This window comes from Argentina anserina, chromosome 7, assembly GCF_933775445.1.
Source record: "Argentina anserina chromosome 7, drPotAnse1.1, whole genome shotgun sequence".
In the NCBI taxonomy this organism is placed as follows: domain Eukaryota; kingdom Viridiplantae; phylum Streptophyta; class Magnoliopsida; order Rosales; family Rosaceae; genus Argentina; species Argentina anserina.
Window position 1 is genome coordinate 11,072,946 of NC_065878.1, and position 15,169 is coordinate 11,088,114.

Genomic DNA, 15,169 nt, shown 5'->3' on the forward strand with positions numbered 1-15,169 from the left:
CAAGATGCGAATGCGGAAAGTTGTTTACATGTTTGAAATCACCTAATTTTTTTCACCGATCGTGCGTGGTCGCAACGAGGAAACTCATTTGGCAAAGCCTCGGTCAATGAGGTTTTATTATGTTAAAACGCCTCTTTTTGGTTCACCGTAGGTACGAACAGTCAAACCATGTTCAAAACGGATGAAATTTTTATAGGGTTCCTAAATATATATATCGATCATATCGGCTGGTGTCGATCGACAATATTTCGAAACTAGAATTTATTTGCGACTTTTTTTTTAGAATATTTTCTATTAATTCTTTTATTGTTTCAAACCCTTAAATTAGAATATTATGTTTTTTTTTCTAATACAAGTCCGCAAGGCCCGACTCGGCCCGACCCATAAAAGCCCGCAAGGCCCGCTTTACGTGGCGGGCTCAGATCTTCATATTTGTGAAAATACCCGGCCCGGCCCGACCCGTCACTTATTTAAATGTACTAAGGCCCGGCCCGGCCCGTTGACGAGCTCTATGCCTGGTCACTCAAGGGACTGCCTAGGGCGGATTTGTACTGTGGATTTGTTATCCCTTGTGCTAGCATGAATCCTTTGCCCAGTACATGACCGGAATGAGGTTCTTGTTGTCGTGGGATTTGGTGGAGTGGATTGGAAGCTGTGAAATTCCAAAGAAGAATGTGGTTGGTCCCGAGGATAAGTTGGTCAGAAATGGTTGAAGATGGGGCACAAGGCGAAGAATAAGTTTAGCAACAACCCGGCGATGTATGATTATCCAAGAACAAATAGGAGGTGCTCGCATGAGCTTATCCCAAAGACGGTGGCAGTTCATAGGCTGAAGAGGTGGGAACAATGGCTGCGCGTGCTGGAATATTTTAATGTAACGAAGGAATTAAAGCTCTAATTTTTAAAATTTGACCAGAACGGTTCATTCATGTGATGTTGACTATGTTCAAGTATTATACAAAGTAGGGCTGGGACCGGTACGGGACGGTCAAATCCCTCATACCGATATCATACCAATTTTAGATTTTGTTGTCGGTATCAATATCGGTTCGGTACTATTATTTTCAACCTCAATACCGTATTGAACCGATACCGTTCGATTTCAGTACGATTCGGTATTTTTTCAGTACCAAACTTGCAAATTCAACAAGATTTACATATGCATCATTCACAACACTATAATCAATCATGAACAGAATTCACATAAAAGATACGATTGACACACTTCACACTTTCACAAAGCTGAAAGATATAAACTGAGAGCAGTTCCTACAACTGCATATACTTCTGTACAAATTGAGAGTTTTACACTATACAAATTCATACTTCTGCACAAACAAAGTAAACACAAACCCAAACTCCTTTAATTTAAAACGAACACGAAGTCAAACCATAACCCAAAGAAAATAAAACCCAAAACCCAAGTTGCATATGTGATTCATACTTTCAAAGTTTCAGTTAAGAATTTGAGATTCAGTTAAGGCTTACATTTAATTTTCCCATCAAGATTCCGAGAGACGGTGATTGAGACTTAATATTGAGAGTGAAGGGTGAAGTCAATGATTGAGAGTAAAAGGCAAAGACGCAAAGTGAAAGAATGAAGTCGCGAAGTGAATAGAAGCGATGAGTTTTCGATGGAATGGGTTTGGGTATATGGGTTGTTGTGAATCCTAACCCCCCCTCCCCCCAAATATGAGTTTTTATAGTCTTAGTACGATTCGGTATCGGATCTAATGAAACCGACTCGTTCCGATTATATGCTCTCGATATCGGTATATGTTCGGTATCAGAAATTTTTACCAATTCATCCCGTCCCGTCGGAATTTGGTACGAGACGAATGGTTTCGGACCATTTTTCTGGTACCAACTCCCATCCCTAATACAAAGTGTATCATATCACACACATCCAGTGCAGCTCATACAATTTCTATGGATGTGAATTTCCGGGATCGGGTTTGCGCGAACCTCGGCACTAGAAATTTTTTTTTAGAAAATTATTTAGTAGTACTAGATAACATTTTGAATTAACTAAAAACTCACTTTCTATATTTCTTATACAAATTAGGACATAAGCACAAACCCAAAAATCAGTGGATCAAAACTGATTAAGTAATTAATGCAGAAATGTCCAAAATACCATTATTTTGCGAAAATTACAAAGTTGTCACTCCGAGATCTAACAAGTTTCCCTCTCCTCATTTTTTTTAGTTTTTTTTTCTGGCAAATTTAAGTTTTCCGGCTAAACCACTGACAATTTGGAGGTGTACCAATATATAAAGTTGTTTCTTACGTCATGTGTCTTTCATTTAAGTACCATATTGCATATTTTTGAGAAATTTTCAAATTTTCAAATTTTGCTCACCAAAAAACCACAGTAGCAATTATGATCTTAGTCAACAATAACAGTTAGATTATAGTTGACAGTAACAAGTAGCTTCCCAACTGACAGTAGCAACTTTTAAATCGGCAGTAGCAGTTAGTTTCATACTCGACATTAGCAGCTAGTTTCTTAGTCAACAGTAGCATATAGCTTCTTAGTCAATAATATCAGGTATACGTGTATATGTGATATGTGATATGTGGTAGTGAGAATGAATTTTGAATTCTCTTAAATGTGATGAGCTAGGGGCAAAAAAAGTAAAAAATCATATGACATGTGGTAGCTTGTCATTATATTGTCCTTATTTGTAACTTTTTGTTCTAATTTGCTCTATCAAATTAGGATGTGAGTTTTTGTAAACCAAATTGTTGTATGGTATTTATTAGTATTTTTTTTATTTTACTAATAATCATCTAGCTAATGATTTGATGTTTATATATTTCGCAAATTGTAGTACTTCACAAACATCCGATGTACCTCATACAATTTCTATGATTAAGTATTTTTGGGTTTGAATCTTAGCATCAGATTTTTTTTATTTTACTAATAATCATCTAATTAATGACTTGATGTTTATATATTTTCAAATTTTAGTACATCACAAACATCCGATGTAGCTCATACAATTTCTATAGTCGAAAATTTCCAAATTTGAATTCCAGCATTCAGAAATTTTATTTTATTTTACTAATAATCATCTAATTAATGATTTGATGTTTGTTGCGAGTACAAAAATTTTGGGGGGGGGGGGGGGTCTTGTTCACGCAGCTTGTGTCCTTATGGACCGAACAACCTACACAAATCTGGGATTAAGGTCAAAGATCAGCAGTGCGCCGACCTATGATTCTCTGAAGCTTAAGTTAGAACCGAGTCAAGACTTAAGCTCGCAGTTTAAGGAGTTAGGAATATGTTACCCTTTTCAGGAGGTTTCTGCTGCTTTATAAGCGCATTTGGGGAAGTGTTGCTACCATTTCCCGATGTGGGAGTGTTTGTACAATATATTTTTACGGCTCTGGCAAGCTACTTTGGCAGCGCCGGTGACGGTGCCTGAGTTAGAGGTGGTGCGATCTGCCATGCCGGCTCAACGCTCTGCCGTGATAAGCTAACTCCGGCCGGTCTGGCAGCCGGTATAAAGGGGAATCCTACCGGAAATTACCCTGTCCAGGAGAGGTATTAACAATCTTTATATATTTTCGCAAATTGTAGTACTTCACAAACATCCAGTGTAGCTTATACAATTTCTATGGGTTGACAATTTTCGGGTTCAAATCCCGGCATCGGATTTTTTTATATTTTACTGATAATCATTTAATTAATGACTTGATGCTTATATATTTTGCAAATCGTAGTATGTCACAATCATCCGGTAGTTCATACAATTTCTATGGTGACAATTTCCATATTCGAATCACGGCACCTGATTTCTTTTATTTTATTTTACTAATAATCATCTAATTAATGACAAATTTTATGGTTGAGAATTTTTGGGTTTGAATCACATCACCAGAAATTTATTATTTTTTCTTATCATAAAATGACATACGTATGCCTTGGCTCGTATGATTCCTTCCAGCTTACTAGCTAGTAGGAATGGCCTCGAGGAGATTTGATCTAATTTCAGCTTACTCGGTTGGAGGAGAACCCATCTCACTTCGATTTGCCTTGAGGGGATTTCACCTCACCTGTGAATATCTATATACTGATAGAAATTAGAATGAACAGGCACTGATGATTGCTTTGGTCTTTCACTCTTTTGATGATGGAGACTGGCTAGTAGGCGCAGGAGAACCAGGTGGGTTTAAGTCAGTCACTGCTTTCTACCTGGAGGAGGGTATGTGAGTGTGAGCTCTATTTTTTAAACAAACTATTTAAAAGTTTTAGATAATAATTTAATTTACAAATAACTTATTATTTAATTTTATAGAGCAAATAAAGATCAAAATTTACAAATAAGGATCAAATGATGACAAGTTACACATGTCATAAAATATTTAACTTTTTTATTCCTCTTGACCCATAGTGTTTGCTACCATCAATTGAGATGTTATCTGTTACTGTCGATTTAATAAACTAACTGTTATTGTTGACTATAAAAACTAACTGCTACTGTCGAGTTAAAAACCAGCTACTACTATTGACTTGGAAGACACCTGCTACTGTCGACTTGGAAGGTACATGCTACTATCGATTATGAATCTAACTGCTACTGTCGACTATAAATTTAACTACTATTGTCGACTGAGAAACTAACTGTATTGTGGTTCTTGCTGAGCAAAATTCAAAAATTCAAATTTCTCAAAACATATTCAATATGATACTTAAATGAAAGCCCATGACATAAGGAACAACTTTATATATTGGCTCACCTCCAAATTGCCAGTGATTTGGCCAGAAAACTAAAATTTGCAAAAAAACAAAAACTAAAAAAAAATGAGGAGAGAGAAATTTATTAGATCTAGAAATGTTTAATTTTCACAAAAATAATGATATTTTAGATATTTTTGTATTAATTAATTAATCAGTTTTGTTTTACTTATTCTTTAAGTTTGAGTTTATGTCCTAATTTGTATAAGAAATATGAAAAGTGAGTTTTTAGTTAATTCAAATATGGTTTAGTACCATTAAGAAATTTTCTAAATGTACTCTTTTTCTTTCAAAGGTCAGTGGACTCGATCATGGATAGCAAATCATCTAAGAGCATCTGCACCGGCGAGCAGATCAGCCCGGTGCTCGAGTAGGAGGTAGGACCACTGGGTTTGCTCGAGAAAACCCAGATTCGAGCTCGCACCGGCTCCTTTTTTTTTCTGTTAACCGCGTGCAATGCACGCATGAAAAAAAAAAGACCAATGAATGAGTGACACGTGGCTTAACGGTTGGGCAATCAAACTCCAACGGTTTAATAAATCTGGGTTTTCCATTTGAATCAGAATTTTTGATCCAACGGTCAGAATTCATAGGCAACAACTACTATTTGATCAGAACGGAAATAAACCCAAAAAATAGTAAAAATTCCCAAAAATTTCAAAACTCTCCAAAATATTTGCCTATAAATACTACTTCAATTTTAGATCAACACACCAATTTGTACACAACAAATTTCATATCTTCTTCCATCTCCTCTCTCATTTCGTTTAGCATTTTATTTCCAAAACAATAAGCTCTCATTGGCTTCCTTCCGAAGATTTACAAATGTGTATCTCTTTTATTCGTCATAGCGTTGATGAATACGACGGTAACAAATAAAAGAGAGAGAAATTGTGGCAGAAAATTTATGCCGATTATATGCAAAATTGGGTGCTAGCACAGAGTGAGAAACCTCCGAAAGATCAAGGACCCAAATCGCGATTGCTTCTCACTACAACAAGTTCAAGCTATTCTTGCAAAAATGGGGCGAATGTTTGGCGGCGGCACTTCGTTAATGGATGAAGTAAGTTTACATTGTTTTATCATATATTATAATTTTATTCGATTATATATATAATTAAATTATGTAATTTTTATATCTAATTTCTTTAAATATGTAGCATTGTTTACATTATTTGTTTTAATATATCTAATTTGGTTACATTATTTGTTTTATCCAATTTGTTTAAATTATGTAATTAAATATGTACCTAATATAAGTTTTTCATTAGGAACGACAAGCTCAATCATGTTACTATAATGCCAAGAAGAAAAAGTTTACACACTTTGAATATTGGGAAATGGTTAAGGATCATTCATCTTTTGTTACGGTGCTACCTACTACTCCATTTTCATATGTAAATAGTTACGATGCTACTCCTTCCGCAACTGAATCATCTCCAACCATCAATTTGGATGACGACCAAGTGAATGAGACACCTCAAAGCAACACGGCAGCTTCCTCGAGTCCACCTAGACCAATGGGAACCAAGGCGGCAAGGGAAGCTAGGCACCAAAAGAAACATGTAAGACTCCTATTGAGGAACGAGATGAGGTTTCGCATACCATTGCAAGTGACTAAGCATCATGGCACGCCAAGAGGCTAGCGCATAATGAAAGTGAGCTTAATTATTACGTGGAGTACATAGACATTCAAAAGTGGAAGGAAGCAAGGGCGGAAGAAGAGTTACGATTGAAGAAACAAGAGGATGACACAAGGATCATGACAATGAATTTGGAGGCTATGACTCTAATCTCGAAAAATATTTTACCAAGAGGGACCTAGAAATTCTTAATGAATGAGGAGCTAGTCAAGATCAACCTAGCGATGAAACATATTCGGATTGTTATCACCCAAGTCACCCAAGCCGCGTCCTATTTCCATGATAGTTATATTATTGTACTAAATTTAAATTTTATGTAATTTAAATTTTATGCAATGTAAATTTTATGTAATTTTAATTTTTTGAGAAATAAAAATGCAATTTATTTATTAAGATGAAATTGAAATACACATTCAATTTAAACATACACTTAAATTTAAACACATACTTAAATTAAACACATACGAGCTTAATAATTAAATACAAACGGAATGAAAACACATAATAAAACAAATTTAGAGTACTTCTCCATTTTCTACCCTCCAAATGTGTTTCATCAAGTCTTTCTGAGTTCTCTATGGATGTAAACGGATTCGAGATCGGTAACACGGTCGTGAAACCGTTGTATATTGGCTCCATCTCTACTGATTGGCTTAAAACGTATTCGATTCCCTCATACATCCACCGGCCCATCATAAACCCGGAAAGTCCTCAATGGGTTTTGCAAGTCTTCTTCTTCCTCATATTATTCCTCCTCATCCTCCACGTACTCTTCCTCAACAATCATGTTATGCAATATATGCAAGCTAACATGATGGTAGTCAATACCGATTTGTGCTGCATTGTACAACTGTGACGTATAATTGCCCATCGAGATTGCAAGATGTCAAAGACCCTCTCCACATCTTTCCGGTATGCCTCCTGTTTCTTTGCAAAGAACTTATCTTGTGGCGTCTGGAGATTGGGAATTGTTTTGACAAATGTAGAGTGCATTGGATATATTTAGTCAGCCAGATAATAAGCTTTTGAGTACCTCTGTCCGTGGACTTTGTAAATGGCAGTTGGGTCTCTTTCGACAAAGATCTCTGAGAACACATTCGATAGGTGAAGCACGTTAATGTCATTTTTAGCTCCAGGACACCCAAAGAAATTGTGGCATATCCACGTATCATAGGAGGCCACGACCTCTAAGATAACCGTTGGGCGACCATTTCGACCCCAGTATGACCCTTGATAGGCGGTTGGCCAGTTATTCCACTCCTAGTGCATGCAGTCGGTGCTTCCAATCATACCTGGAAAGCCTCAGCGTTCGTCTTTAGCTAGTAGTCGTATGAGGTCTGCCGGTGTTAGTCTATAGAGGTATGTTGGACCATAGAGGTGAACCACTTGCCTACAAAACTCCTTCATACAATGGAGGGTAGTCGATTCCCCCATCCTTGTAATTTCACTACATTGATTTGCAGCTGGCCCGTATGCCAGCATTTGTAGAGTCCCGATTATCTTTTGTTGGGGAAGTAACCCTAGCAAACCAGTGGCGTCTTCTCTTTGGTGCCAAGATTGGTCGTGATTGCAGAGGTTCGTTCTGATAATATTGAATCGATCTCTGTACCTCCGATGAAAGTCTTGTGAGTTAAAGATTGGACGTTCAATGAAGTAATCTTCCATGAGATTATGTCCCCTAGATAGCATCTGACGTGGCTTATTCGGTTTTTTACCGCGACGTGAACCGCTTGGCCGGCTGGTTCATCGTCGTGTAGTGCTTCCGCCATGACCACCTGATTGACGAATGATTACTCTATATGGTCATCCTCTTCTTGTTGACGTTGTCTCCGCCTGAAAAAATTGTGAAAGCTGAAAGAATTCATTGGTGCATGAACAAGAAAATGCCGCTAAGTGTTTAGATAAAATGATCCTAAATCTGTTCTGATTCTTCAAAATCATGTGAGTATAGAATGAGTGATATTAGACAATTTATAGCTAATTGGTCGAAAATCTCTCCGGAAATCTGGTCCAATTATTTTCCAACAATGACATGTGGCAGTGACACATGTCAATTCTCTATTAGTTGGAAATCTATCGGAAATCTTGTATAATATAGAGTCGATAACGATACGTGGCACATTATTATTGATTGTAAATATATTCGGTATTTTTTTAATCATTTCACAATAAGACAAAATTGAATTGCTCAAACATATTGTGAATGAGTGTGGAAAAATCGATTTGCTTGAGCAAATTTTAAAATCGATTTGTTTGAAGCAAAATTTGCTTCCGAACCCATCATTTGCTTGAGTAAACCCATTTTATGAGTGCAGATACTCTAAAGGGATTTACTACATGGAGTATAAGCTAAAAAAAAAACTTAGTGAAAGCATCAAACACATTTGTTCAGCTCTTCGGATGGTACCACAGATTATGTACCGTCGCCGGCCAGGTATGGTTTCCATCACTATCTTGATATATTCTATTCTTGGATTATTTTTCATTGACGTATAATCTTGTTGCCCCATCAACATCTGAAGAATGGCACACTTGAATGACAGAAAAAAGAGATACGTATCTCATCAAGAAACAAGCCAACAACTTATACTAATGTACGTGATGCATTCATCGTACTCTTCTGGGTTGGACTTGTACATATGTTATTCGATTAACTTGTTTGATTACAGAATTTGAATATGTATACATCTACTCAGAACAGTCTGTATAATGCACCATCTGTCATGTGTTGTCAACTTGTTACATAGTACGTATGAATTGCATTATTACAATATACTACTCGAGTACTTAAGTATTAATAACCACGTCATATACTTAGTTTTCCATCGTTTGGTGATTTTTAATTGTTGGTGGCCGGTTTTCCCATTTGAGATTGCAAGAAAATGTGCTACTGGGCAATGTAATCGGAATCTCTAATGGCATCGGTAGTAAGTAATTAAGTAGAATACTTGAAGAAACACCGAGCTTAAAGCCCCTACCGGCCCTTGCTTCCAGGGGCAATCTCCAAACCGAACCAGCCGGGTCGTGGGCCCGGTGGGAATGGGCTTCCTAAAAAGCCAGCCCCGGGCGTATAGAATGAAGGGGGCCAATACCTTCATTGACCCCGTCAAGGCACGCGGCAGTTCGGCTAGGTCCTGAAAACGCTCTTTGTACTGTGAGGTTGGTAATTTTCTGGTGGAGAAGACACTGCCCTGTTGGCACTGGCGGATCCTCTATATAACAAGGGGATGCTCAAGCATTCCCCAACCAATCACAAAAAAAAAATCTAGTAATATGTATTTGTTTTATTGAAGCATCCCCTACATCTACCCACATCCAACTCTTTCACACGCACTAAAATTTATTTATTTTCCTTCGTTTTCCCAATTGCCAACCCCAAAGACTAAAATCCTAATTCCGAAATTAACTAAATTTCTAAATTAGATTGATTGATTCTACTTGTAGCCATAGGATTGAGCTCCACACTCCACCACAACACTATCGTCATCAGTCTCGACCTGCTCTCTAGATTGAATTGGGGAATCTGTTTATGTTCGGCAATCTCAGGTGAATGAGTGATGAAATTGATATTTGGGTTTAGTTTTACTTCTTTTAATTATTTTGGTTTTTCTGATTTTGAGTTTGGATTAAGTTGTGTTAATGTAGTTAATTATATTGATGTAATATGCTACACTCTTTGTTGATACAGTACGCCGTGCTCCTTGTCCATTTACTGTCACAAGTAGCACGAGTCGTCAGAGTGGAGACCACGGCGGCGTGGTCTTCAACTCTCTGATGCTCAAGTTAGGTTGGTGGTAATTTATGCAGAGTAACAATGAATGATTTAGTGTACTTACCTTATGAGGTCAAGGGTTTGATCCTTTATTGTTGAGTTGAGGTAGATCATTTACTCATCTTCCGGTGTGGGACAAGGTCTGATTAAAGTGTTCTATGGAGTCTTCTTTAGGATGCGCGTGAGGGCGCGGCCGTAATCGATCATCGATTTATAGAGTTAAATTTTGTTAATTTAACTTTTTCTATTGTATGCATTTGAGGAGTTAGACTCATTACGTAGTTCCTCTTGACTAGGTGCATTTTGGTTTCAATTAATAAAATTTTCTCTCACCGTAGTGAGAAGAAATTTTGTTAATTTAATTTTTTCTATTGTATGCATTTGAAGGGTTAGACTCGTTACGTAGTTCCTCTTGACTAGGTGCATTTTGGTTTCAATTAATAAAATTTTCTCGCACCGTCGAGATTCTCACTATTTTCTTCTTCTTGAGGGGTTAGACTCATTACGTAGTTCCTCTTGACTAGGTGACTCATTACGTACTTCTTCTTCTCTATTTTCTTCTTCTTGAGGGGTTAGACTCATTACGTAGTTCCTCTTGACTAGGTGACTCATTACGTACTTCTTCCTCTTGACTAGGTGACTCATTACGTACTTCTTCTTCTTCTTCTTCTTCTTCTTCTTCTTCTTCTTCTTCTTCTTCTTCTTCTTCTTCTTCTTCTTCTTCTTCTTCTTCTTCTTCTTCTTCTTCTTCTTCTTCTTCTTCTTCTTCGGTTTAGCACTCAGCTGCGACTTCGATTTTGGACAACTAAGACTTAAATACGTACTTCAAGAAAGAATGAAACCAGAACTAGTCTGATCACCATATGAAGGGGATATTCCGGAAGATAAAACAAAAAAATTTCCATTCTATGAGGATGTCTTCAACTCTTCACTAGGATCGAATACTGATCGAGAATATTATTTTTGGTTTGCTGTATATTTTGGACAGCATTTCTTTAATGACACAGTATTGTTGAGGAGTTTGCTTGGCACATTATTGTATTATTATATCAAGTATGCTAGCAGTGTGATATAGAAATATAACAACATAGATTAGCTTGGTTTAATCTCAGTCTAGTCTACTAGAAATAGCAAATTAAAGTCTTGCTAGCAGTGTGATATAGAAATATAACAACATAGATTAGCTTGGTTTAATCTCAGTCTAGTCTACTAGAAATAGCAAATTAAAGAGGTGGTCTTCAAGTAAACATTAAGATGATGATTGTGCTCCAGAACAAGTCCTTCAGTAAACATATATGCTATAGCTATTCGCATTACCTCACAGTTACATTTAAACCATTGCACACAACTTGCTCGCAATTTGGCTATTTGCACAACTGCATGAGTGTCCTATCTCTTTGTTGCTATAAGCAGAATTCAGGTTTTTTTTTTTTGTTAAAGGAATAAGCATATTGATCGAGTTGTAGGTAATACATATATTTGTTATGCATACAAACTACAAACTACAGAGAGGATACATGAAAAAATTCCATGAAACAAATATTGGAAAAAAAAACTATGAACAACACTTTTTTGAAAAAAGAGAGAAGAATTTGATACACAAGTACACAACAATATATGGCAAAGTCATCAGATTCAACGTCTAAACGATCTCTTCCACATTGTGATGCAATCTATTAGTCTGATCAGAGTTCCAACAATGTCAAGAAACATCCCATGTCTCCTTGTTATTGCTATGTCTTCTGCAAGTACAATTCCTATCACCAAACCACTTCCATATCCGGCCACCACAAAAATCCAATCAAATGTAATTTCAGACCCTGAACCGTTTTCTTCTTTTCCAGAATGTGGCACTTGAGCCGGGGCATTAGAGTTCCCACATTTCTTTGGCAATGGATCTCCACACAGCTCAGTGTTTCCCTCATAAGAAGTGACATTAAACCCCCTGAGTTGTATTCCACTCGGTATACGACCTGTGAGATTGTTGTGAGAGACAGTGAGCTCTGCAAGGAATGTCAGCTGCGCCAGTGGTTGGGGGATCTCTCCTGAGAGCTTGTTATTTGAAAGGTCTAGTGATTCAAGCTGCACTAACTTCCCCAAAGATAATGGGATTTCACAGGTAAGAAGATTGTTGGAAACATTGAGTGAGCGAAGCCCCTTTAGATTCCCAATCCATTCGTCAATCTTTCCTTCAAAATTGTTGCTTGAGATATCAATGACCGTAAAGGCTTCAAACTCAAAAAGAGCCCGTTCATTTCGTGACTAACATCATTCCCAAATCTCTTTCAAACCCCACACCCCAACAGTAGAACTTCCACCCATTTACAGAACGATTTAATCAGTTACATGTAACGGTGTAAACAAGGACAAGTTCATATTAGAGTTGCTTGGGCCTTGAAATTCAGTCGGGTCATCCATAGGCCCAAAACTACCCCACCCCAATGGATCCTTTTCAATTTCCATGATTACCTCCCCACCAAGGTTCAAAATATCAGTATCGGGGGATATATTGTTTTTTTTTGAAAAATAAAGATATCTGATATATTGGGGATATTGGAAAAAAATATCATTCATGTTGCGAAATTTTATTTATTATTATTGAATTACATACAACAAATACAATTATTAACTTTATATAGTACTAGAAAGAGTTTCTAGGTGCTTGAAAAGACGTACGTTGGTCAACAAAACTACAATATTGCACAAGACATACGAGACATATAGTACGATTTGTAATAGTTAACATGATATTGATTATCTCTTTCGAGCTGCCGACAGATTTTCCAAGAGGAGGATAGTAAGGATGAATCAAACTCGATAATTGATCTTATACTTCTCCAAATTGACCATAATCGTAAATAGGATAACCAGATTAATAGTTGACTTCATGTGATTCGTTTGACGTCCCACTATGCTGTGCCTAAATTGATAAAATCAAAACTTAAGACAACTGAAGCAACATCAGATGAAATACTTTGATAATCAATTGATGCTCTTGTCCTCCTTGCGTATCTATTATGCTGTTGCGCATCATGATCCTCTGCTTTAGATCCATGATCCTCATCTTGAGTAACATGATCAAAATTACTTTTCATAAGTAACTGTTCAAATCCTCCACCTTCATAAGATTGTCTGTATTCAAACCTTACATCTCTACCACCTTGTCGACTTCCACCATTACCATTACCATTACCATCACCACCACCACCACCACCACCACCACCACTATCATCATCATCTGAACTATCTAGAGTTGCTACGCCGCCCCCAATGGTCTAAATATCGGTTATCGGCATCGTATCGGTTTTGGAAAATAAAGATATAACGGGGATATATCGTTTTTTAACGGGGATTTATATCGGATTTGTCGTTTTTGTTAATTTTTAATTTAAATTTAATATATTTATAAACATATACTTCAAAATATTCAAAATATACCAAATAATATTAACTACTAAGTACTAATTGAACAAAAATAGGTGCACAAAAGATAGATTGAGATATTGATTATGCATTCATGCATTATAAACTCTCTCATCATCAGAATCAAAGTCAAAATCATCTTCTCCATTATCTTCATCCTCATCTTCTGAGAGAAAATCATCTTCATAAATCATCTTCTGTCTATTTGCGTTGAAATTCCTCAAAACGACATCGCCTCATTAAAAAAATCACCGAAAAAAAAGTAACAAGAAAAAAAGTCAACGAAAAAAAATTATCGAAAAAAATCATCGAAAAAAAAGTCTCCGAAAAAAAAAGTCAAACGAAAAAAATCCACCGATATATCCCGATATATCGCATGTTGACCCGATATTTTGAGTTGACCGATATATTAAGGCGATATGACATTTATCCTATCGGTTTCTAAATATCACCGATATATCGCCGATATATCCCGATATTTAGAACACTGGCCGCCCCACACACTAACACTATCAGAATCATCTCCCGAATCTCCAACTTCATCAAATAATACCTTTGTAATAACCCTAAATTTCAAACAATATTTGAGTTTGATTTGAATTCTATAAAATTGTGAAATTTAATTAGAATGGATGTGATTGGTTACGACGTTATGAAACGAGTAACGGATACGTTATCGGAACGTTTAATTTGAAAAACGTTACGTTTCCGAACGATTATATCGAATTTTATTCCGTCGCTCGGTTTCGAAAACTTTCTTCACGAAAGTTGTAGAGCTCGTCGATACGAGTTCGTGGATATGTGACGCGTTCTAATCGGACGTTGTACGTAAAAGTTATTCACGATTGAAGTTAGTTTCCGATATGGAAAGGGGTATAAAAGGAACAATTATCAGTTAGGGTTCCAAAATTGGAAACCCTCTCCTCTCTCTCTTCTCTCCGCCTCCCTCTTTTCTTTCTCTCCTTTCTCTCTCTTCTTCCCCGAACTCTCTCCCTCTTCCTCTCGGCCTCACCATCGATCTCCCTTCACAAGGAGACGTGGTCGTCACCGCCTAGGCCAGGAGCACCGCACGGCTCTCCTCTCCAAACCCCGAGCACGACGTCACCGTTCGTGCCACCGTGAGGCCTACGCGACGCCACCAAGCCACTGCAACTCGTCGCCGCTCGACCTCCGGCGACGCAAGGCTCGGAGGAGGGTATCTTGACGTCGATTCTCACTCTTCGCACCACATGCCATCAGATTTAGGGCCAAATCGCGTCGATACGTGTTCACCCCGAGAGATTGAACATCGCCGACAAATCCGAGTTCCTCGATGCAAGATAGGGGTTTGTGACTTCAAATCGAGGTATGGTAGGATGTAATTGATGGATTGTGTGTGCTTGTTGTTGAATTTCGTTTGATTGGAGACGAATCGGATGAGGTGGGGAGAGGGAGATTACCGCCGCCTTAGGCGGCGCGTGTGAGTGCGTGGAGTAGTCTAGGGGCGGCGTGAGGCCGTGGGGAGGAAGAGGAGGAAGAAAAGGAGAGATTTGGGGCGGCGGTGGCGTGACACGCGCCGTTGGTGGTGTCGGCGCGTGAGCGCCACGC

The 15,169-nt window shown here is 37.7% G+C and overlaps 1 protein-coding gene across 1 annotated transcript; it reads right to left on the reverse strand.

Annotated features, from left to right (window-relative positions):
- Positions 1 to 11,794: 11,794 nt before the first annotated feature.
- LOC126803577 (putative receptor like protein 25) lies at positions 11,795 to 12,622 on the reverse strand. The gene is made up of 2 exons (XM_050531362.1): positions 12,506 to 12,622; positions 11,795 to 12,421 (listed from the first exon to the last, which is right to left on the reverse strand). The coding sequence occupies exons 1-2, from the start codon at positions 12,620 to 12,622 to the stop codon at positions 11,795 to 11,797; spliced, it is 744 nt and encodes a 247-aa protein (XP_050387319.1).
- Positions 12,623 to 15,169: the final 2,547 nt, after the last annotated feature.